At 38.0% G+C, this 25,733-nt stretch overlaps 1 protein-coding gene across 1 annotated transcript in view; it reads right to left on the bottom strand.

The window, feature by feature from the left end:
- Positions 1–25,733, bottom strand: part of DOCK2 (dedicator of cytokinesis 2) — a 157,527-nt gene that overhangs the window by 104,654 nt on the left and 27,140 nt on the right. Inside the window, exons 18-25 of the mRNA XM_010406219.4 lie at positions 23,808–23,991; positions 23,608–23,705; positions 22,546–22,635; positions 22,201–22,301; positions 19,593–19,727; positions 17,251–17,359; positions 10,787–10,857; positions 10,396–10,502 (exon numbers count right to left, since the gene is read on the bottom strand). Coding sequence (XP_010404521.2) covers positions 10,396–10,502; positions 10,787–10,857; positions 17,251–17,359; positions 19,593–19,727; positions 22,201–22,301; positions 22,546–22,635; positions 23,608–23,705; positions 23,808–23,991 — 895 coding nt within the window. The remainder of the gene's footprint in view (positions 1–10,395; positions 10,503–10,786; positions 10,858–17,250; positions 17,360–19,592; positions 19,728–22,200; positions 22,302–22,545; positions 22,636–23,607; positions 23,706–23,807; positions 23,992–25,733) is intronic.

A 25,733-nucleotide genomic window follows, 5' to 3' on the forward strand; every position in this document is an offset into this window, starting at 1 on the left:
AGCTCAATTTTAAGCTATTAAGATGTCCCTTTGAACTGCCTGACAGCTAGCAAATATAAAAATTCCTTTTGGGTAGCTTTCAAAGTTACAGGGAGCAACTGGATAATAAAAACCTGTACCTAACGAGCTTATTTTCAAAAGTAAAGTAAGAGACTAAATTGAGCAAAGTCACTGATCAAGAGGAACCCTGTCTTTTAGATAAAGTACATTTTTAATTTGTCTTCGTATAGAAAATAAAACCCTGGGATTCAAGGTAGGTGTTATGAAAACATTAATCACCAAATTACTTGTGCCTTCACATGTCAGTGACACCCATTTGCTCAATAATCAGGAAGCATAGATGAGATCATGACTAACAAGTTGCAGTGGACACCTTAAAGAGGAGTGGAGGCAAGCTTCACTGAATTTAAAACTCCTCCATACAAGCCTTCAGAAGTCAATTAAAGCCTCCTACCAGGATGCAAAATGCCTGCCCTTGTCTGTAACTCATTAAAAACCACACATGTGTATTTTAGTGAAAGAATCAAGTCTTTGACATAATTTTTCTTCCATATAAAGCCATTCCATACTCCTTAAACATGGAGAAAACAGGGTTGCTTGCATAGACCAATTTTCCTGTTGTACTGAGACAACAGTTGAGGCAGAAAGTGCAATTGATTTCCTTCAGATTTTAGAGCTAATTACTCTACAAGCTTCAGTACTCCCAGTTGTACTTTGCAATATAAATTAAAATTGGATCCATATTTGATACATAGAGAATCTCTTAAAAGGACAAACTATGCAGCTGATCAATTATTTACAGTGCATTTTCAGATGTGGACAATGTTGAAACATCAAGCCACATGGAAATTCAAGGTTGTTTAACTAGTCTTAGCTAAATTGTTTCCTTAGGGGAAAAAAAAAAAATCAAACTTGCCATTGATAATAATACAAAAAAATCAATAGATTTTAGCAAGAAAATTCAATTTTTGGTGTTAATTAGTTTGGCTAATATTAAAGCTTTATGTCTATATTTTTTGACTGGCTGCTAGATAAACTCAGCTTGTTAGTACAGGAGAAGGAATTTTATAATGCACTTCTAGGATATTATTGATGAATAGAAGAAAAAGAAAACTAATTAGGTTTTATAAGACACCTAGCAGTTGAAGTCATCTCATATGAGAGTGTAATTCCAAAATGTTCTGAAAAACACACAATCAAAGCAACTGGAAAAGACCTGTATTCATAGCAAGGAAGACCTGATCTCATCCTGAGCCTGCAGGTGGACTAAAGTAAACATAAACCTGTAGTCATGTCTTTGTATCTTTGAAAACCCAGTAAAACTATTTCACTAGAACATTACACAAAAGATGAAATCCTTGTACTGTCTTGGGACAAGCAAAAGTTTATTGAACCAGTACACAAGTTTCAGATTATAATACTAAGGTATCATTGCACAAGTTATGTAAGGAAAATGAACCAAGTTCTTATTTAAACATGAGCAATTCAATGGCCTGGGAAAAGGAGAAAAAAATTAAGAAAATTGTGGAAGACTGTAATTGAGAAAAATAGCCAAAGTAAAATTTGATGTTGTAGTTGATGATTTAGACTCATCACTGGATGCACCCTCAGCAAGGCTGCAGATGACACTAAATTGGTGGCAGGAAGGCTCTGCAGAGGGACCTGGACGAGCTGGATCAGTGGGCTGAGGCCAGTGGGGTGAGCTTCACTGAGGTGAAGTGCCAGGTCCTGTGCTCCGGGCAGGAAGGGACCTGGGGGTCCTGGCTGACTGTGGCTGAACATGAGTCCAGGTTTGCTCAGGTGGGCAAGAGGCCAAGGGCACCTGGCCTGTACCAGCACTGGTGTGGCAGCAGGACCAGGGCAGTGACCTGTGCTGGGCACCATTGAGGCCACGCCTCGAGGGCTCTGCCCAGTTCTGGGCCCCTCAGGCAAAGAAGGCACTGAGGGACTGGAGAGAGGGCAGAGAAGGAACGGAGCTGGGGAAGGGTCTGGAGCACAGGTCTGATGGGGAGTGGCTGAGGGAGCTGGTGGGGCTCAGCCTGGAGAAAAGGAGGCTCAGGGGGGACCTTCTACCTCTACAACTCCCTGAGAGGAGAGTGGAGGGAGGTGGGAGTTGCTCTCTCAAGTAGCAAGTGATAAGCAAAAACTGTCTCAGGGGTTGTCCAGCCCTGGGACAAGCTGCCCAGGACAGTGATGGAGTCACCGTCCCTGGGGAGATTTAAAAGATGTGTGGATGTGGGGACATGGTTTAGTGGCAGACTTGGCAGTGTTAGGTTTACAGCTGGACTCAATTTTAAGGGTATTTTCCAGCCTAAACAAATCTCTAAGTCTGTGATGAAGCAATTCACATTCTCACACCTCCTCCCATGCCCCAAGAAAGCTCAAGACAGACAAGGGAGAGACACAGAGGGGGGAAGATGCCTATTTAAGTACTAGCTGCTTTCTTTTCAGCTTGACAAATAATGTAAGAACATTCCCAGCAACATCTATTCTTCCTTAATGTTCAAAAGCATGAAAAAGCCCAACTGTTCTGACTGGTTTTTTCTAGCTGCCCCAAACTTTATTTGAACTGATAAAACATCAACATACAGTTTGAGCATCTTGCATTTTCTTCATCAAGGTCTTTTAAAAGACTTAGTATTATACATATTCATCAATTCCAAATTCCAACACACTTCTTAGAAAGGTTCCCTGGCAGCACCTTCCTGAATAAGGAGAGGTAGATTCTTTGTTGTCCAGAATTAAGCAGTTATATATTTTCTATTTTGGGTTTGGTTGGGTTTTTTAGCCCCTCTATTCACCTTTTTCCCTTTGGAAGATACCCAAAGATTTCTTATGTACCAGGTAAATGAAATTCAAACTCTTAAGTCATTAATGCAATCATGTCATTAAAAAAGACATTTGGGTCTCCTTCAGCAAAAATTACAGATGGGTTTCATTCCTGACTGCCTCGTATGTGCAGCCAAAATGGTAATAAAGATTTAACACCACTTTTGTCTCCCTTAGGAAATACTACTCTTGATTCCCTGGCATGCCTGTAGTCATATCCATCTGTTAGGATGGCTTCATGCCCACTTAAAAACTGGCATGCCAGTTTAATAAGGACATAGGTGTCATCTGAATACAGATTTAGAACAAAGCCTTAAAAATAAGGCCAGTGAACAACATTCTTTCAATGAGGTGAGACTTCTGATGGCAGCCAGCGCTCAGTTAAAGCATTGTGCTTCCTCACAATGGACATCTGTTCACAACTGCAGCAATCTTCCTACTAAAAGTCTTCCTTCTTTGTTATTTGCAATTTAACTCTTTGCTTTACTGGGAAGCCCCAAAGTAACGATTTTAAATTGGTATATTTTCCATTTGTTGTTAAATCTAAATTAAAATTTCACAGCTCAGATAAGAGCCACAGAAAGGGAAGGTACCATAGGTCACCTACAGATCCTGACAGCACTGCAAGATGCAAATTCTCTTTGCCCGCTGGCCTCTAATAGGAACATGAAGGAAGGAGAAACACAGGAATCCTGTGAGGCCAGCACACAGCACCTGCTGACTGTTCAGTGTCAGCAAGTGAGGCAGGAGGATACAGAACAGGTACAGCATCGACAGTCCCAGCACACCACTGACACCAGGAGCAGTTGCAGAAGTCTCTGCCTCCCAGCTTCCAGGCGTACGTGCAAGTGTCTCCACTCCTGAGGGGCTGAGTAAAGCCAGGCATTCCAGGACAGCCAGGACTTCCAACACCACCCTGCTGTAGCCAAGACAGCATTTTCAGCATTTGGTGCCTTTTCCAGCTTGCAGTCACTGCAGTCTGCCAGGCTGCAACACAGCCTTGTCAGCACATCCTCTCTGGCAGATTGAGATCTTTACAGTCCCTTCCAACCCAGGCCATCCTATGATTCGGTGAATTTAGATGAATTCCAACTCACATATTTCCTCATTTCATTTTACTGACGCCCAATATGTGTCGTTATCAACTGCTTTAATATGTTTATGGTCTGCTTTTTCTATTTGAAGTAATCGTAAACCACGTTTTACATAAACATCCTGAAGTTCATTGTTAAAACTAGTTCACCTAACTTGCTTTCCCTCTATATAACAAGATTTTTAAAAAATGCAACTAAAAAATGCCATAATGGGTCAAGTCTAACAAAAAGTTATCAATAGCAATATCGAGCATGTCTCCTACTCCTCCATAAACACAAGTAATGGCTTTAATCTACATATGTCCATCACAAATGTATGCAGATAAATACCTACAGATATGCTTATGCCGTACTCATCTATATCAAAACATTGCAGGAATAGAACTGGCAAAAAATGAATACAGCACTTGAAGTGATGTTTTAGAGCTAATGTACCCCCGGAAAAAAACCCCAATAAATAAAAAAGCTAAATATGAAATTTGAGACTGAATCTACAGGCAAGACTGGGTTTCAATACAGAACCTTTTTAAAGAAATTTATGAACAGTGACTGATTTCAATTTTTTCCCAGTAGCTAAAAACAGGAGAGTGACATGCACTAATGATCTCCTGTGTTCAAGTCATTTAAAATGTTGAGAAGTTTTTTTGAACACAGGAAAGGGGGAAAAAAAATCATAGAAAACCCCCACAAATCCGCAAAAACTTAGGCTTAGGAACTCATATCAGTAGGAAGTAGATTGTAAGATTATAATAGTAAAAATCCATATCTGCAACTCAATCCTGACCATAATAATGACACTGAAATATGCTTAATCAGAAATTACTCCTCCTTCTACTCTGTTTTTTAAAACTTTTTTCTTAATAATCCTGAAGGTAAAAACAATACACTCTAGCAACACAAACTACCAACAATATTCAATTCTTGAAACGAAACAAAGTATTTCACAGGTAAAACCCAGTAATGTACACGAGTGTTAGGAAATCAATGTAATTATGGGTGTGTGTAAGTACTTCTCTTGTTTAAACAGTAATAGAATAGAAAGAGTTCTTCAGTGAGGAAAAAAAGCATTGCTATAGTCTCAGCATTTCTTCTGGCATCTGGCAAATTAACCCCTGGTGCTAACATATGTCTCTTGCTGCTGTTCTTCCAAAATCAGCAAGTGGTTTGCATATGCTGAACATGCAGCAGCCGTGTCTGGAGCCACAGTGAGCACAGGGCCTGCATTTCCAGCCAAGACACTGAAACTCGATTCCCACCCCTGCCAGTGACCATCTGTGTGCCCTACTTAGAGCTCCTGGTCCTTGGGGTAGATCTCTGAGCTCTGCTACAGCACAAACCCCTCACCAGGACTGGGCAGTCAGGGAATGCAATGTCCAAAGCACCACTATCAAAACAGACACATTTTATCATGTGTTGAAGCACTTTACATTCATTTCACACCAATAAAAACCAGTTCTCCCAAGGCTACTCATTTACAACTTTCAGCATAGTGTCAGTAAATATTCCAGGGCCATCTTAGAATAAACATCTAGATCCTATAAACTCAGCAGCACTAACTACAATAAAAACTCCATGTAATTTATGAACAGCTATATCTTAATTTGTTGCTCTCTCAAAAAACAGAGAGATAGTGGGGGAATTTTGGCAGTAAGTTTCCTAAAAACAAACAAAACAGTAACTCCTGAAAAGTAGTTTTACGTAGAAGTTAAACAATTCAAACAAAACTTTTTCACAACAGGGAGGAATAATCCATTACATCCTACTGTACAGGGTGGAAGATATGACAGGAGACAGTTTCTTCCATCATAAAAGAGACTCTAAAATCCCATTAAAGATGCTTATATGAGACAACGCAACCATTTCTTTAACTCTGGTATTTTAAAATAATAAAATATCAAGTAATCTAGAAGAAAAATGTCAAAAATTAGGCAGATTTCTTGTCCTCTGACCAAAAAGGAGTTACTATTTTCTAAACACAAAACTGCATAAAAGTCTGCTCACACATCCTGTTAGAACATTCCTAAATGCTACGGTGAAAGTGTGCAAGCAGCAGAAAGCATCCATCCTCCTACACTCAGCCCCTCCAATACCTGCACCACCATAACCTCTCCAAGCTGTGTTACAGTTACAGAGTGGGAGCAAGAAATCAATGCCTCTATGAAAAAACTGGCAATGTAATTTAAAGGCTTCTAAAAGTGCTTTAGTGCTACAAGGCCTTTGAAGATCAATTACAGCAGAGGTGCACGGGACCACGTTTCCTATCTGATGAAAGCACTCCCTGAGTCTACAGTGGAAACTTTTGAATGCCTGGGAATACATACCAATAAATTCAGTTCACCCTCAAGGTTTCCAACTTCAGGTTCACATGCAGCTTTATTAAATAAAGACAAATTTCACTGGCTTTTTTTTTATTATTTTTTGAAAATACCTTCCTGTGTTTTCATAAGTCTGCTTCTTTAGAAAATGCTGTGAATATCAATGGGTCAAGGAATAGAAGTGCCAGTATATGCAATCCAATTGAATTGTAAAGACAATACCTCTGGAGATGGATGTAAATTAATTGAACTGGAACTGCCATGAACTACCTGGAAAGAGAATAAAGTCTGGAGGAATAGATAATCTGAAACACGCAAATTAATAGACTTTGCTGTAATTAGCAGTGTAGTTAAATACATTCCATATTCATGGCAGAAAAAATGCTACCTGTTGTAGATAAATGTGAACTTTAGTTAATGATACTGTTGGCAATCTTACCTTAATTATCACGCTGCATCCTATTCTGAGATAGCCTACATGTGCTTTCCTTCTTGTAAATGACCTTCCAGCTCATTGAGTGCAGTAATGAATCAGGCGGCGTCTACACCCTACACACACTTGGTTCTCTATCCAATTAATTTTAAAATCAATTGTATTTGATGTAGAGCAAAAAAAGGATCTTTAGAATTTTCTATTTTAAGCCACAGCGATGTAAATGAAAAGAGATTTGTTTGCTGTTTACCATGCACAGTATTACAGCAGCATGGTACAGAAATGTTTTCATATCACTATAATATTATAGATTCTTAATTGTGTATTGGTCTTTTCACATCTCCAGTGCCTGCACTTAAACATGATGTGGACTTCTCCCCCTATGGTAATTACAATGTTAAGGCTGAAAACAAAACATAAATGCAAATAATCAAAAAATATCATTAAGATAAAAAACACCCTGTAATTATTACAGGGATGATTTTCTGCCATTAGTGGTGCAGGGGCAGTTGGGTGAAAAGAAAGGTATAAAGATCATTACCAAACAGAGAAACTCCAATATTAAATGCCCTAAAAGGTACTTGGGTAACAACCCGAGGCAATAGTAGCATTGTTAGCTGGCCATTCTGTGTTCGAGGAATGACAGCTTCATGGAATGGTGTCAGGAAATGGAAAATGTATTTGCAAAAGTCTATTTGGTCCTGACCAGATTGCACCAAGGATGGTGTAAAGGTATATCTGCCACTCCAGTAAGTAAAAAATAAAATAAAAAAGCAGTGGTTTTCAGGCATTTTAAATCCTACAATAATGGCAACTCTAAATCCTACGTTACCAACAAAGAGCTGTTTTATTCTATCACGTCATCAAACTACTGACATACAAAATGTTTACATTAATATTTTCTAGCTAGCAAAAATATCCTCTGGTTATTACTATTATGATATAAGTCATGATGTTCCTAAAACAATATGTCATGATACAGCTAAAATAAGCAGGATTTATTTTAGTTCTATTTTAAAATGACAGCAACTTGTTTTCTCTATTTTGGGTAATTGCTTCTTCAGAGGACTTCTCTTGTTTTTAAGTAATACATGGAAAAAAAATCAACCCATTTCCCCAGACTCCTCTAAAAAGAACACACCTAAGTATTACTATATAGTTATATACCAAGTATTACTATATTAAGTATCACAGTAAAAACATTTTAAGGTAGATCTTGCACATGTAATCACCACAAGCACATAAACAAGCAGTTAATTTTTACATATTATGTAGTGGGAACACTTTAACTGTCAATTACTAACGCAACTTTGGATCACAATACCCAGATATACAGGATATAGGTGAAAGAGCAGGGCTGGGAAATGAATCAAGTATGATATGCTGCCTTCATACTCTCAGCTGCTTGGTTTTGCTGTCAAGTGTCTGATGTTAGCAAAAAATAGAGAGGTTTTGGGCAATACATTTTTTTCATCTACAAATGTGAGACTAAACGAACCCACTACCTACCTGTCTGGGAAAAATTAAAATGTATTAATTATCTGGTCAGCACTATGCAAAACCCACCATTTACTGGTTTTGTAAAAGGTCCCCCGAATTAGAAATCCTCCTAGCAAAATTTCTTATTCAATATTACCTAAAAAAATAGAGAAACAGAAACCATGTCCCCATTTTAGAATTCACAACGCATTCCAAGGTAGACATTTCCCATGATGTACCAGCTATATTTCAAGACATCAGACAAGCTGCATTTACAAGCAACCAGCAATCTATTATTATTATTTATCTGCAAGTAGTAAAAGCTTTACAGAGTATTTTGCATTAACAGACCTCAGCTAAAGGAAAGGCCTGTTAAACACATGAAACAAACACCACACTAAGCAGACTGTAATGAAATCTTCTTGGGAATCCAAAACCCATTCTTTTCTCTTCTGGAACATACAGAGGGAAGGAAGAAAGGAGCTGTAGGATGTATGCTAGTGAATAGAATTGTGAAGCACACAGTTATTATATGCTCAACTGTTTTCTTTCTGAAACTTTATTAGGGCTTTATTCCTTATTATACGAGCCTGGGATCTGCCATCCTGACCACCTCCCCTGATCTATGAACCAGTAACAATCGTACTTCAGTGAGACAAGCTTCTTTAAAGAAAAACTATTGAACCAAAATAAGTTTATAGCTTACACTTAATTTCTCAGTATTAAACACAGGGTAGCTGACTGAATTCTAATAAGATCAAGAGTTCAAGAGAGCGCCTTATTTTAACCCAAGAGTTTTGGTCTTGTGAGAGGATATTTCTCCTTCTGGTCTAAACGCTGCTCACCACAAGCACCACAGATAAAACTATGTCTGGCACTTCTGATCTTACAAGCAGCAGCAGTAAAAGCAGCTCATACTGCAATGATATATCAGACTCTGCTTGTTAAACAGAGATACAGTCAACTACCAGAGAAAACTGTGAATGCAGGACTAGAACTGTTTGAAAATTAATTAGGAACTGCTCTTAATGGTTTGGATCGTGTCTGGAGATACCTAAGCTGCAGCTACTTGAGTTTCACCAATACTAAGCAAACGTAAATTTACACATAGTTAAAAAAAAAAAATCAGAGCTGTTGACCATGAAACTATTAACATAAAGATAGGTGAAAATACTAATAATTTAATCTAAACAATAAAACCAACTACATTATTTTCTTGACATATTTTCCCAGGAAATCTACAATGGTCTTAAAACACAACAGACACAGCTAGTTATTGTTAAAGCTTACAATATAGATTTCAGTCTCAATGGAATGCAGCACAGGTCTTAAAATAAAGTGCAATTTTTATCTGTCCTGGCTAGTTAGAACTGCATCACTCTCCTGGCAACACACAACGAGGGGCACAAAGCAATCCCCTCTCAATCTACTCACACACTGCACTATTTGCAATGCACTGTTGTACTGTCAAGTTCCTGGAATCATTATCTCTAAGTTGTCAGAAACTGGAACTCATCTAAATAGTCTGCGTGCCTTTCAAGTTCTGAAGGTTATCTACACAGCAAAAAGGTGGTGAGAGAGAAGCAACCATCCGGTCCGCAAGAGAGGAGTCAGAACTCTTGACACTGAGATGAAGCCAATAATGTAAAACTTGGCTTCTCTGATAGGATTCCTTCAGCAAAAATTCACTTTTTGTGAAAATATGAAGGAAAACTGAGCACAATGCTGATAAAGACATTTCAGTGTCATTAAAACACCTGAGAGTTGAGAAAGACACTAAATTCTGATAGAGGTTGAGAAGCATTGTAATTCCTGTAAGTGGAAATGCTGCATTGCAGCTGAGCATACCACAGCACAATCAGATTTTTTTTGTCCTCTTCCCAGGCAGAGGCCTTATATAACATCTGTGTTCACAAGGTTTCAGTTCATGTTCCTATTCCATTATAGACCTTAAAATGGGTTGAAAGGATATATAGCTCATCCACCTAACCACTGTATCGTAAGAAAACCACGCAGAACTGTTCCTCTGAGTCCCACCTGCTCCTTGCTCTAGGCCAGCAATCACACTTTGCACAGCTCTTGCCATCCTGTGGAAAGAGATGAATCCCCTCCAGAGCTCAGACTTCTGGCATTCACACTCTTTCAGTGTTTGTTTCACTCCATTTCAAACGTGCATTGCACAACACGTAAGTCACTGAAAATTTTCACACATTTATTTGAAGCCTTAGAGGCATTTCTTATTTACCTTGTTTTTTAAAAAGGTTGCTGCGTACAATTTCCTTCATGGACTGCACTTTCTGCTTCTGTAGTTTCACTGGTGGAATGCAGGTGTAAAATTCGTATAGTAGTTGGCTGCATGTAAAGGAAAAGTGTCATAAATACCATACAGATGAATTCCTCATGTGTTAATAAGGACAGAGAGAAAGAGCAAAAAGTCATGTACTTCTAAACATTTATCATTTTTTAAGATTTACATGTATTTATATATCACAAATGTTGACAAGAGACCAGTAACAAACATGCATTTAGGGACCCATCACTGTCTTGATTATTTGGAACTGGTGTAGCTTTGAGGCCCTAAACTGATCTATAAGAAGTCATTGCTGATAACTAGGAAATGTTCAAGAGTGACTCACCTCAGTAACTTGGCATCAAAAACCATTTCAACATCATGAAGAACTGACGGTATGTACTTCAAGGCAGCAACCTGAATTAACAGACAGATCCTGTTAACCCTGTATGTCTACACAAGTACATAAACAGTACAGAGCATACTGCTGCGACAGATACACACAAAACAAACTGATAAACTTGGACTTCTTTCCCCAGACTGAAATTTTACATGGCATTTGAATAAGTTTAATCACAGAGTTGCATAAGGGCTTTTGTGCTGAGGATATGCAGAAGAGCTTAACTACCAGAGTACCAAGTGGATCTTATTCTCTTTGTAGACCTGTGAAAGGGTCCAGCCTTTGTAGATAATCTCTTTGCAGACCACTAAAAATGTCATCACGATGCAAATAAGCAAACCAAGCACTGATCAAAGCAGGAGCAGTATCAATTCCATCCCAGAAATGTGCCATGCAGGAGGCAGAATTGAGGTTAACAGTCATCCACCCACCCTGAGCCACCCTTTCTAGAATAGATGAAGAGGGGTGTCATGTCCCTAACCCACCATCTGCAGCCAAGCTGTGTGATGGTTGATCTTCTCTTATCAATTCCTGAGGTATGTTTTGACAGTATAGTGGGATAACCAAACCTTACCATGACAAGGGTAAGAGATGAGTTGCTATTCTTACAGGGAAAAAAAAACTTCAGCAGGCAATTTCAGGCTCAAAATCACCACTAACACTTAAGGTTAATATGCATAAAAACTAACTTGCAGTACTTTACTTCACTGTGCAGCTTTAGGGTATAAATTCCTACTAACATTTTGCCGAGAACTAAGCTACAGTAATGTGAAGTCTTCTGTTACAGTTCTATCTGATAAAAGCCTATCTAGGTTAAATATTGCTCTGTACCTGTACACAGCAAGCTCCTTGTTAAAAACTTAGTCTCCTTTTTGAGAGTAGGGGGGCTGGATGAGGACAATCAGAGCACAGCTTTCTTTGGCTCTCTTTCAGACCTTTTAAACACAATAAAGCTATAATTTTATTTGTATGAATTTCCACTGCAGTAGCCAATTCAAAAAACCCAAAAAACTATCCATGTCTTGATTGAAAAAAAGAGTTCAGCCTTCAGCAAGAGTGAATACGGTATTTCAAAGAGACTAAATGCTGGCTTAAGATACCTTCAGATAAAGTCATTCTCCTGCAGATCTCATCCCACACTCATACACAAGCCTAGAAAGGTCAAAAGAGTGTTTAAAAGCTGTTGCAACTTCAACAAAGAGATTATATCTTCTACTGATTTGGAAAATCCCAGGGCTATTTAAAACACCCATACAAATACTTGTGTTGGGCTGGAAACTGGCTCCAGCTTTATTTCAGACACGTGCTGTTCCTCGCTTTTCAAGCTACAAATACTGCATGAAGAGACTGCACAGCAGCATCTGAGTTTCATCTTACAGCAATTCACAGGTACTGTGATAGAGCCACCAGTGGCCACAGAATATTTCAAGCAGTGCTCCACTGACTCCTGGACTATTGTGCTGTCTGACTTTCACATATTCCCTGCTCTACACTTGCATAGGAGGGAAGTGGGAAGGATGGAGCTGCAACCTCTCTGCAGATCCATAGTTCCAGCTGAAGTACAATTACAAGTATATCCCCTGCACTATTTTAGACTCCCAAGTTTCATTTGCAATAATTGCTTCAAATGATGCACTATGGACACAACTGAGCACTGCCCTTAATGAAGTCATTAAAATCTCCTAGTCAGCAGTACAAGATGTTCTGCATTCTTCAAACCTTAAGAGATTAGTTTTTTAAGCGGGTACAGATAAACCCACAGCACTGCAGAAAATTATTTCTTACATATACAATGTACTGTTACATTTATTTTAACCTTTACTCCTGACCAAGCTTATTTTTAGCTGCCCTCTTTTTGCAGCATTACATTATACATATGAAATTTGAGTACCCATGAGATGAAAAGTACATTCCAAGAAATCACTGGTGCTCTGTTTCTTAATCTAATTTTACTTGCCATCAAGGCAACTTTAAGAAGTTACTGTACCATCCCCCATTGTGCACCACAAGCAAAGCATCACTATCAGTACCTTTCTAGGCTTGCTCTCTCATAAGAAAACTCTACAGAGATGCATAAAGTCCTCGGAGTCTACTGCAGCAGTAGGGTGGGTCAAAAGTGTGTGAGGAAGAATGAGAGAAAGGCAGTATCTTCATGTTCCCTTATTTTTCATACTTTTCAATGCCACAGACAATTTCTTTTTCCTATGTTTCAATGACCTTGAGAACATGTCATCTAAGGTTTCTGAAAGCATGCACAGCACAGGGAGTTGTGCTTTCTCAAATCAGTGCCTAGGAGTGAGCTGGGGAGAGCTGACATTTGCAGCAGACAAGACCATCTGTAGGTCAAATGTGGTGTGTCAGTTGGGGAACAGAACAGTTGGAAAAGGAGCAGGGGCTTGATTTGTAAATTAAGGTTGAGAGCACAAGCTGGTCAATGAAAGGGCACACTCACAGACAGTCAACAGTCAGAAGTCAACAGTAGGATGATCTAAAAAACATAATCTGAAATTTCAAAATAATTCATTCAATTTTATTCCCCAGAAATAGAGGATGATTTAAACAGACACAAAACACATCCCCTAAAAATGAAGGGTTTTTCCCTGAGGGCTCAGACAAAGGATAGGTACCTCCCCTATTCCCCCTCACCCCCAAGCTTCCCTTCACCAAAATCTTTGCAGCTTCTGGAAACTGATTTCCAGGTTTCCAGATTTCAGGGGTTCTCTCCCCCAGAAGTACAGACTTCATGAAAAAAAACTCTCTAAAATCTACAAAAGTCACCAGCAATGGCTACAGAAAAGCAACTGATAAATGCAACAAAGCTGTAACATCATCCTTGCCAAAATAAATTAAAGAAAGGTTTATCTCTAGTACCTAGAAAGTCCTACAACCGTAAGGACAAAATAAGTTCTGAACTAATTGGTTTAAATAATTACAAGAAAAATCTGTAAAAAACTCTTAAAAGGAGGAACCCTTACCCTACACCTGCACATTGATACTTGTACTGGTGAACTTAAACCACTTCAAATCTCCACTACAAGGGCCAGTCTTACGAAGTGCCGTGCCAGAACCCACACCCAGGCCACTCTGCAGCTCAGATGGTTGCTCTTAAACATCAGCACAGTAGGGATATTGAAAATATAATCCTAATTGTAGCTTAATTACTTCATGCAATGCTGAAGTTGAGAAGGTTTCTGTCTGCTTCTTTAAAAAAAAAGATAACTTGACCAACTCCAGAAGTTGTTTTTTTTAAGAAAGGCTAATGTGGATTAACATGGACATTTCCAGTTCACCAACAATAAATTAACAGCTCAATCTTCAGCTGTTCAAAACTTGTATGAACAGTGCTGCAAAACAGAACCAGATATCTGCCCTTCTCAAAGCTCAGACGTTACAATAAGTCAAAGCCTCAATCCACTTCAGTCAGCTCGAGAACAAGGACTTAAAAGATAGATTTTTAACTTTTTGTAAATGTATACACCATTTAACAGATTAGGAAGTAAGATATCACTCAGTAGATAAAGTTAAATTGAAACAATAAAGTGCTTCTGGCACAGATGACGCTGTTCCATATAACACATAATTTTATAAACAATCTTTTCCTGAGTGAATTAATTTTCAATGCAAGTCTGAGTGTGATTCTATCGGTAAAAACAACTGGAAAATTACTACTGGCTAAAATACTGAGCTCCAAATTAAAAATGTAAAAAAAAGATAGCAGAGACCAAGAAACTTCAGGTTTCGAAATACTTCTTTAAATCATCTACAGTTAAACCCGATAGGCATTTGGACATCCAAGGATGAAATAAGAGTTAAAAATTCACATTTAAAGGCTCTGCAAACTAGTTCAATATCCTGAGAAACCCAATTACTTTAACTTTCTTAAGGGCTGCTAAAACTTTATTCTCTGATATCTTCAGACAATAATCTACTTGAACATTTTCAATTGATCCTACCAACCTAGTACCACTTATCAATGATAATTCCAACTGTGACAGATTTAAGAGAGTTTTAATTTTCTGATTATTCCTGTATTTTTCCAACAGACTCTCTGAACTTCCCTCTCTGGGTATGCAAAGTGTAACACCTATGGAGTCTCATGTGTCTGTAGAATCACTGAATCACCTGTCCCTTATTCTGCAAAGTTAATTTGTACTACTACAACATCTATCATTGTCACCTCAAATTCGCCAAGGGAAATCAGTCTTGGATTTAGGCAGAGGCAGATTTATGAATTTCTTCCTACTCCTTTCTCCTCCCTCTCAGCAGAAATCATCTCTGTTTTCTGGTCTGTATCCACCCACCAGAGCAGGAGTCTCAGGTATCATCACGGAAGTCTCCTCCAAACAGGCACAGAAATACTGTCCCTTGTGAAAGCTGTGGCTGACTTGCTTATGGAGTTCATGATGAAGTGGGAGTGTTAATTTCTTATTTGTTCCCCCCATTAAACTTATTTCCAGCAGCCAGCGCTAAACTACAGCTGGACACTTCTTATTCCGTGCCTCTCCCATTAGAATTCTATAACATCAATACAGTAGTTTTTATTTACTGTATGTAAAGCAATCTCTTTGTAGACTTCTCTCAGAGACATAGCTGTATGAGTCATTAGGATTTGGAACAAGAACACAGTTATGATGTAAACCAGTATTTCACATCTGCCATAAAATAATCCTGCTAAAAAGAAAACTTCCAGTACCTTATGCAGATTTAGATACCCAAAATCCCACTAGTGCTTCATGCTTAGGAATAAATAGGACCCATTTTGCACAACTGACAGCACTCATTAGAAATCAAAAATATTCCTTTTCAATATGGTATTGATCAAAGCATAACTGTTTACTAACCAGTCTGTTAATGAAACACACTTACGTGCTCTTTAAAATTAGCCTAGATTTCTTTCCTTTAGTCCTTCTAAGAGATGCTCAGTTCTGCTTTCAAAGTTCTGCTATTTCTGAGGAACATCAACCAAGAGAGCGTGCATTTTTGCTAAACAGGTATAGGATTAGGAACTGGCATTAAACATGCAAATATGGAAGTGAGGGTAGGCACACTCATCATTCCTCAATACATGCAGTGTCATGGTGCCACTGGCACTACAACCTGTTCTGAAACACTCCCACCAGCCTTTCAGGTGCACCATTGCCACTTGCACACCCAGCAACTCTTGAGGAAGAAAAAGTTTTCTATGACCCTTTCTTGTCACTCTCAAGAAGAAACTACCCTGCTCATTAGGGAAACACAGATGGACAATCCCACACAGCCACTTTGAGATGAGGCAGGGCAGAATGCAGTGATGTGACATGCTCTCCCAAAGAGCATGAAATCCTCCAAGATCTCTTTCCTAATTAGTAAAAGTACCATAAGAGCAAACGTTATTATATAAACTCTTTCAGTATTACTTTAAAGATGCTTTTATTTCTTCAGAAGTTTCTCCTGCTTCCAATGTAGTATTCAAATACATAAACTATTCCCAGGAAGGCCTCTACAGAATTATCAAGTAACAGTGGGTCTGATTGATTTTCAAATGCATTTAGAACATTACTGTAACCATGGTATTATACAATTAACTTGGTATTTACTTTTTCAGCTCTTTTGCAGTTGCACATTAACACTCCGTGCGAAGTGTCAGCTAATACAAACCTCAAGATGAGCCACCTGAGGTTTTATTCAAGACAGACATTTTCATGGGCTTCTACTTCTAATCTAAGTCATATCAAAAGGAATCTAAACACAAAGCCAGAGGAAAATTCGAGCTAAATAAATACAATGAGTTTTTAATAAAGTATGTATGAAGCATCAGTATCGCAGCTGCCTAATAAATCTTCTACATTTTACTCTACAGGAAATCCTGATAGTTTTTCATCTTAATACAGAACTGCAAATTATTTGATATTACAGATGTTAATAGCTCCTGTTTTTCTAGTTTTCTTTAAAACATCAGATTCTGAGGTGTTAGAATAACTAAGATTGACGTGAATGGCAAAACCTGGTCCTATTTTCAGCTTAAACAATGTAACTTCCAAAGACTGAGACAATAAAATTTATTTTCCCCACTAAGATGGTGGAATCCCTGTTTAACATTATCTGGAGAAACTCAAGAATTAAGTGCTCAGGTCCCACTGGAGGCTTCATGTCATTAGATTGGTTGAATGGTTCCAACATCTGTGTCATGGTTCTTTCCCTGACTACTTTCATAGAATTTCTGTAAGTGTATCTTGTTGTGACCTTTTCAAACTAGGCTTCAAATTTGTCAGACAACCTGCTCTTCCAGTAAAGGGGAATTACAAAAGAGGCATATTGGATAAATTTCCTGAGTGTCTTTTCCTCTATTTAAAAAGATCAAAAATAAAAAAGGCCACGTACAAAAACCATACAGAAAACCAAATCCAACTGGTTTCCAAGCACACACCAACCTGCAACAAAATGGCAGTTTTATGCTGGCTTTTCATCAGGTTGTTGATGGATTCAAAGAGTCTCCTCATTGATTCTTCAAATTCTGTTTGTTCTTTGCCTTCATATAATCTGTTGAGAGATGCATTAGGTTATCCTTTCAGAATCAAAAAGTTTCATCCTCCCAGATGTAACAGATTTAACACTAAATACCTATTTCCGAAGCTGATCCAATATTATGTACATAGCTATTTCCCCAATGGGTTATAACTGCTATTCACTGTATGGTGTAGAAATTCTTCAGTTTGAACACTACATAACCACTTTCAATTGTTTTAAAAGCCTCTGAAGCATGACATCTTCCAGACTGGAGCTTATATAAGTCATTTTACTTTCAAAGTAACTTATATGCAAAAAAAACCTGGGTTTTTTTTCCCCACTACAACTGAGCTACTCTAGGATATTTTTCACAAATTATGACAATTTCTGTCTTCTGCTGCTATTGCCACTTTTTCCAAGAGCTATTTTTACTGGCCCCATTAACCAGTCTTCTTTTTGAAAAAAAGTCTCTATTTGACACTTAAAAGTTTAAAAATGCATTTAAATTGAGCTCACTCCATTACTTCTCCATTCCCTGTCCAAAAGTTTTAATCCCTCAGATTATCTCTTCTGTATTGTTCATACTGGCTCTTAGTGCTAAACACTGCCTACATAGAGAATAAAAACACTGATGACATGTGAAACTAGCTATGTGATACAGCTATCAAAAGTTAAAGAAAAACAAGCTAAGAAAAAAGCCAAGATGACAAGAGAGTCCTGAAATGTGAGTAGAATAATGTGAGCTAAGTGCTGCCTTTTCTGCTCTATCAGAAGAGAAAAATCTCTTTTTAAAGTTATGTATTGCAGTGTCATTTGCTTTTCTTTTCAACTTGAAATATAAGACTGCCTACAATAATAACAATAATTGCCCAATCAATGTATAGTTTCAGACCTCTAGTTAAATAGGAGTAGATACGTGTAGATAATCACCTGAATATGCAACACATTGCAATAACCTACTTTGTGACAGATTGTCCAACTTTTAGCTGTGAGATAACATGAGAGATTAAAATGAGGACCACAGCTCTCCAAGCAAACCCCTTCTGCCTTATGACCTTCATCCAGACAAGAAATTTTCCATAATCCTCTACACAATGCTTCCTTCCCCAAAACTCTAATGTCCCCTTCTGCAGTGTCACCTATGATAAAAATATAAAATATAAAGCTATATTCTGCTCTCCTGAGCATCATCTCCTTCCTTATACAGCTTTACACCGTGTTTTCCTGTATCCATCTATAAATGGTAGGTTCCTAGAGACAATAATATTTCTAAGGTACTATCTGTAGCAGCAAATACCTTCTGAATCTACTCCTACTTCAACCAAAATTTCATAATTCAGCAAGCAAACTTAATTTTACAAAACTATAAATCCACATGGATCTTTTTTTTTTAATGGACTGTGGAATAACAGAGAAAAATGGTACTAGAGTTCTCACTGAGCAAAAGACAGCTAGAACAGAACACCTTCCTGTTCTGGTGAATGCCAGCCACAAACACAACACCCAACAACTCGCTCTCCCTACAGGCCTGAGTCTGCCACTGCCTGGCCTCTGCCCCTGCGTTCCTTCAGCCACAGAGCAAAAGGATGTCAGAACAAGCTGTATGGGAAACCAGCTCAGGATAAATGGAGAAAGGTGAAGCAGAAAAGAATTGAGGGAATGGGTCTCTGGTATATGGAGAGAGTACAGTTATCAGTGCGTAATTTTTCTCCTCCCACTTTTCATTTACTTCATTCTCCCATCCTCCTTTCCCCCTAAACCTGAACTTCACTTGTAAATACACCTCCTCTGTTTGCCTGAGTTACGCACATCCTGTCCATGGAGTCTTCCCTATAAATTCCTCAACAGGAGACCCAAACCCCTAAATTCAGTGTGACCATGGTTACTGAAATGACACTGCTCCGTGCACAGTCTGAGGGGCTGAACACCGTGTTCTCAAGGACAAGTCTCCAGCCATCTGTTGAGACGTTTGGCCATCCACTGGTCTTAGGCCAAGCCACCTGACACAAAGAATAATCATGCTTTGAGACCTGCTGCTATTGCTAAATACATCTCTGGATCTTACACTGAGAATCAGAAAGCAGATTTTTGAATATTTCCTCTCCAAAAACTATGTCAGCAATATCTGTATTTTAGAGAAGTTGCCAGTTTTTATGTTTTATTTGTAAAAATAATAACCATTTCTATTTTAGAATCAACTTTTTCTACTTCTCAGGTCTCCTTCTATGTCTGACAGGTAATTAAATTGCAGTATCTGAGTACTTACTGTGAAAATAATGTCCTTGATCTAACAATGAACTTGAAAACATATTCCAGTGCTTTCAGAGTTCTTAGGATAGGTTCACATTGCTCTCCTCGGCTGGAAATATCCAAATAAGTCTTCAGAACACTCATTAATTTCCTGAAGTTAAAAAAAAAAATTTAAACAATTTGGTTTTATTACTATTTTTTAAATTAACTTCTTTAACTCGTTTGGCAACTCTAAATATATGTTCATGCTTAGTCGAGCACATACAACAAAACAGGCTGCATGTACTTCTGCATTTATGTTGCACAAATTCTGTCAGTACAAACAAATGAGGAGCAAATTCGTAGCTGCAAAAGCAAGAGAGCAACCTGCAATCCCAAAAGAGCACCATGACTTTTCACAGTCCTGGAGGCATCTTTACAGAAGTTTGTAATACATATGCACAAGGTAACACGAAATATTACTTCTGCCTACCTGCACTGAGCAGTGATTAAACACCACCACACTCTAATTAACTGCATGTAAATATTACAGTATTCCAGTACACAGCAATATCTGCTTAAATTATTTATTTTATTAAACACTTCCTTACTCTGGATCTGAGAGCAACTTTTTGCTAAACACACAGCCTGCTAGAAAAGTGCAGAAGTTCACCTAAAATTAAGTCCCTTAGTTTATAGTTATAGAATCATCTTAAATGATTAAACCAATACTAATAATGCAGTCTTGATTTTAATGCAGCCATACTAAGATAAGGGTGGTTGGGTTTTTTTCCTAAATCACAACAGAAATGGAGATCCACTGTCCCCTGCCCTAAACAAACAAAGCCAACAACCAACTTCCTGAGTAACTAATACACATCCCCAGCCTAACTCACATTTCAGGACAAAAATGCTGTGCTTTCAGCCTCTGAGCCTTCTGGGCACTACAACCATTGTGTGTTTCCATTTACTCCTTTTTATAGCTTCTCTGAGTTGGAACAAAATGTACCCAAATTGTATGTAGGGGGAGTGCACATTAAGCCCTCTCAGAGCTCTCTAAAAGCCAGGAGAAAGGATGACTAACCAGGAACTGAATAAATAGGTAACAGTTTGGCCAACCAACCATGACATAACATGGTTATAATATGTCTGGGACACAGTAGCTCCTTCCTAGTTAGGAATTAGGCCACACACACTTGTTTATTTCATAAATAATTCTGGAAACAGAGTAAATCTTCCATGAAGAAGATTCTTGCATTGAATCAATAATGCCAAGAAAACACATGATGTGGGGAACAACCATAAACATTATTATTTTGCCTCTACCATATAGATTAAGTCATCAGAAACTCCCAGCCAGGTAAGTCTTAGAAATATTTTATGCAAATAAGGCTGTCCTGAGAGGTCCTGTACCCTTCCTTCTCTTCTTTCACAGTAACATAAAGCATTAAATTACATGTGCTTATTACTTATGGAGTGAGGGAGGGTTGAAGAAGAGCACATTCTTTGTGCTTGAGCTTTCTGAGCCCACTAATGCTCATTTCAACTTTACTGGGGTGTCAGAAAGGGCTGGTTTTGCACTGCTGCCTTTCAGCTCCAGGAAACTCATGTTCTAATGCATGATTTTTGTGACATTTTCTGTTGAGTTAGAACTAAGGCAAATTCAGCACAGGCACTAGAAGATATCCTCAACTATTTCAAACCTTCAGCTCAGGTCTTCCACATACTATTCATATTCCAAATTAAAGTTCTGCTTCAATCTGCCACTCCATTAAGCTGCCAGAACAAGGTATCACGTGGATTAAAAACCCACATCTATCCTGTTATAGCACATCCAGAGATCAGCATCAGCTGAAGATGCTACCTTCCTTCATAATTCAGTCATTTTATCCTACCATCATCTGCAAAAACCTATTCTAAATAAAGTAGGAATCCAGCATTAAATTTGGTGTATAACATGTCCTCATGGTTTTTACTCTCTTCTATGAGTCCATGTCTTCCCATCTGAGCATTATGTGGAAGCTCCAGAAGTTGAAAACAAATAAAATAATAAACCACTACAAGTCCATCCACCTGCCCACTGGCATGACCATGTAACAAATACTAAAACTCCATTTACAGCAGAACACGTAACAAATACCAAAATTCCAGTTCACTGCACTGAACCCCTCCTGACCCAACATCAGACTGAAATGCATATGAAGACTTGACAGTTCCCAAACAATTCTTTTCCCCTTGAGTTTGCTTGATGTGGAAAAAAAAGTGGAAACCTATGTAAATGGGTTAAGGACATCCTCAAGCCCTCCCTCACTTGAGGCATTTCAGCTTAAGGCCAGGGATATGAAGGGAGAGGCTTTACAGCAAAGCATCTTTTGATAAATTTAACAGGATACATCTGAAGTGCTCAGACACAGCAAAATCCAGGCAAAAACAAATGCCAAAGCATCATTTAACCCCAAATCATTTGCTATTGGTTCATTAATTCCATTTATAACCAAATATGTCTCAGAGGCAGATAAGCAAACAGCAGCATCAAAACAACAGCCACCACTAATTACATCAGAAAACTCACAAGCAGGATTTACTTTCCTTTATGTGATGGTGAAGGTTTAGGAAAAAAGAGGAAGAAGATAAAACAAACTTACTTGTATGCCAAGGTTGCACTAAAGTGCTGTTGGATATATGCTTCCAAAACAGTGTTAAAGTGCTGAAACTTACGGTCTGCAATGAGCCCTATGATGTAGATCTAAACAGACAGGGACACAATTAGCCAGAGTCCCATTTCAAATTTAAATATTAACTTTCTAAAAATATTTCTGGTAATTTACTATTTAGGTTTTTAAAGAAATTTAATTTTCAGTCAATGAGTAATATCCCTCTGTTCTATAGAGACTTTAAGATTAATTCTCTGAAATTAACAACTTCATCGTTTGCTCAAAATTCTAAAGTTCTTTACTTTGACAAATAAAATCATTGGTGCTGATTCTTACCAGTGCATCAAAGACAAGAATGTCATACTCATTACTGTGGGAATGTTCCATCATGATGTTAAACAGGGCATCCAATGTATCCTGGAGAAACTATAGAACAACACAAAAGGACAAATTGATAACCAATTCAACTTGAAAACCTCACATGAATGTTTTCTGATAACAGACTTGGTTTCCCTCAAGTTAGAATTTCACTACCTTTACTGAAGCATCACTTAAATTCAGAAAACATTTCCAAGGATTTAGGCTCTAGCTGCTTTAATTTTAAGAACCTACATCCTCAGACACATGAGCAATCAATAATACATGTTTAGCTCAGAGTTATGGAAAATATAAAAATATTGTATAAAATACGAAACTTGTTAAAACTGCATTCCTTAGTGACACAGATTAGTAGTTGCTATTTTCACATATACATGATGATTAAAAACACTCTTCCTATTTCTGTGGTCTAATTCAAATTCTGCTCTAAATCAAAGAAAAGTACCTCAGTGACTTGGGACACAAATCTTTGGTTAAAAAAATCCACTCCTCCTACTTTTTTTTTTTTTTTTTAATATTCATTCCTTCTCTCCAGAGACAACTAGTTTGCGTTTGAAGACACAAAGGTAATAAATAGGGTCTGCCATTTTCCAAAGTAGTAACAATTTTTTATTCACATTATACTCATTAAGAAAGAGCTTAGTTGGGTACATAACACTTCTTGGATTTAATATCAACACGTAAATTAATATTAAGAACTGCAAAGAAAGCAGTAGGAATTGTTTGTTCTACTTCAGATAGACAAAAGGAAACAGATAAATAGAGATAGTGAAAAATACTTTATCTTTACTATCTTCATCTCCTAGTAATAATCTTGCAAATCCCCCAGCCCAACAAGAGGCAATACCAGAGATATTTGAGATCAAAAAGTAGAAGGAGAGCTGGCCAGCCCTGTCAAGAATCCTGTCCAGGTATTTGCTTTCTTGCTCTCTCTAATGAAGAGCTTTGCTCATGTCCTTTGCAAACTAACAAAGGCATTACTAGAATAACTGTTACTAGAATAACTATTTAAAGATTTACCTTCACTACTTCCTCTCCATCCACAATCTTCAGCTTTTCCAGGTTCTCCTGAAGCAGCTCTGGCTTCATGCGCCACTTCAAGAGACCCAGCAAGCCCACTAATAGAAAATAAACGGACAGACATTAAAATTTCAAATGTGTTTATCAATCTGTGCAAATGTCTTCTTTCTAAAACTCCCACCTGTTTAGAAGATACATACCATTCTGGGTTAACTTTGTAGAACAAACAAGAGTTGAAATGTAAAATGCATCTCGAGAGCTGACCGAAAGCCCCCCAACAATACTTGAGCTCCTGACTAAGGTTGCTCCTTTGTTTTCTGTGGGCTGACGGACAGAAGGCAACATCAAGTAAGCACCAGCATCCTCCATTTTTTTACTGTCCCCCTGAAAAACAACACACCATTCATTACCCATTTCACAGCACCACATTTAAAATTGAACTTATTTTGTGCTTTCTAGAGAAGTAAACATAACTAAGGTGTAGGAAGGGACTATGAGGGGTGACACCACTGGCAGAGTAAAAGCAAGAGCCAATCTCTCATTAAAATGCCAAGAGGTGTGGAACACAGCAGACTACTGAGCATCACCTTGAAGACTGTACACAGGATATAGACAATATGATTAGAATGTCTGCACACAACTTAAAATCAGAAAACAGGACTAAGGAAAGAAGAACAGCACTATTTTGGTATCCCCATCATAACTTTGTATGTGGACCTTGAACATAAAAGATCAGGGCACGGTAAGGTTATGTTTTAAATAACACAGTATGCCGCAGCAGCTAAATGACATAAATAAGTGCTTTTCAGTAGAATGAACAGTACAAAACCACAGAGCCAACAGATATTTTTCCCTCCTCTCTTTCATCAGCTTGTGTGCCACAATCCCACAGATTTTCTGGGTCTCACCTTAGGATTCCCCAGACAGGAAAATAGTTTTAGACAAAGGCAATAAAAATCATGCTACTCACTGTTTAGAGAACATGGGTTTTTTTAACAAAACTACTCCAGAAAATTTCCCTGATGAGTTTGAGCTGCCACTTAAAGCTGCAACACTGTCACAGATATGACTCAGTTGCAGACCTTTAATCTACAAATGTGCATGAACAAGGAGCTTCAAAACCATATTTTAGCAAGACATTTTAAAGTTTTGCAGTTTTATCTGGTTTGGTGACTGCAGATGTGCAGTTTCTACTTCCTATCAAACAAGAGATAAGGTTAAAAGCTGACTATAAGAGACCTAGACAGACAAGAGGCAAAACCCTAATGCAGCACAACAGAAAACAGTACTAACATCCATGACTGTATCAGGCTTGCCAAATAATTACTTCCCAAATTTCTGGAAGCAAAAGCAACTCTTGACTTCCTCTTTTTGGGACAAGTCAGACAGACAATGGGAAAAAGACGTGAAATTTTGATCCAACAGTCTCTCAAAAAGATCCAGACGGTTTAAACTTAGCAGTTTTCAAATTACTTATTTTGAGAGGCCAGATGTATGACTGCTTTAAACACTTACAGCTTACAATTACTGTTTTTAATACTAGAATAGGCAAGCATATGTCAGAGAATCTGTCTGTTTCTCACAACCATAAACTAGGTCAACTCCATTTAGCATTTCTCATCCATGCTGTCACTTCAGGAAAAAATTACTGAGCTGAAGCAGAAATGAATTACGTGGAATTTCATAGCTAACATTAACCACACAGTCCACAATTTTCCTTCTAGTCTCAATATTTATAAATGATAGTTTCAATGAAGAGAAGATAAATAACTACATGCTGCCATTAATCTCTTTTGGCTTGCCTAAGCAACTTGATTTAGTTGCATGCATCTCACTTGGCATTAATGTTACAGCAAATTTGTTTACTGAGAAGAGTGATGAGAAATAACTTAAGTTCCCTTTATATTGGAAGTGATTTCTGGTTCTTAGTTCCTGCTAGACACCATTCTCCAAGAGGGGAAATAAAACAAAAGTCTTGAAACGTCTGTTCCCTGCTTCCTTCCCAAAGATGTTACCTGTGTCCAGCCAGGCCTGTAGCTAAAGCTATTCTTCACACCCAAAACCAAATTGCTGAAACTTTGACTTTTGTACCTAAGGAACTACACAGAAGTTTAAAACAACCATTT

The sequence above is a fragment of the Corvus cornix genome, chromosome 13 (assembly GCF_000738735.6).
Source record: "Corvus cornix cornix isolate S_Up_H32 chromosome 13, ASM73873v5, whole genome shotgun sequence".
In the NCBI taxonomy this organism is placed as follows: Eukaryota; Metazoa; Chordata; class Aves; order Passeriformes; family Corvidae; genus Corvus; species Corvus cornix.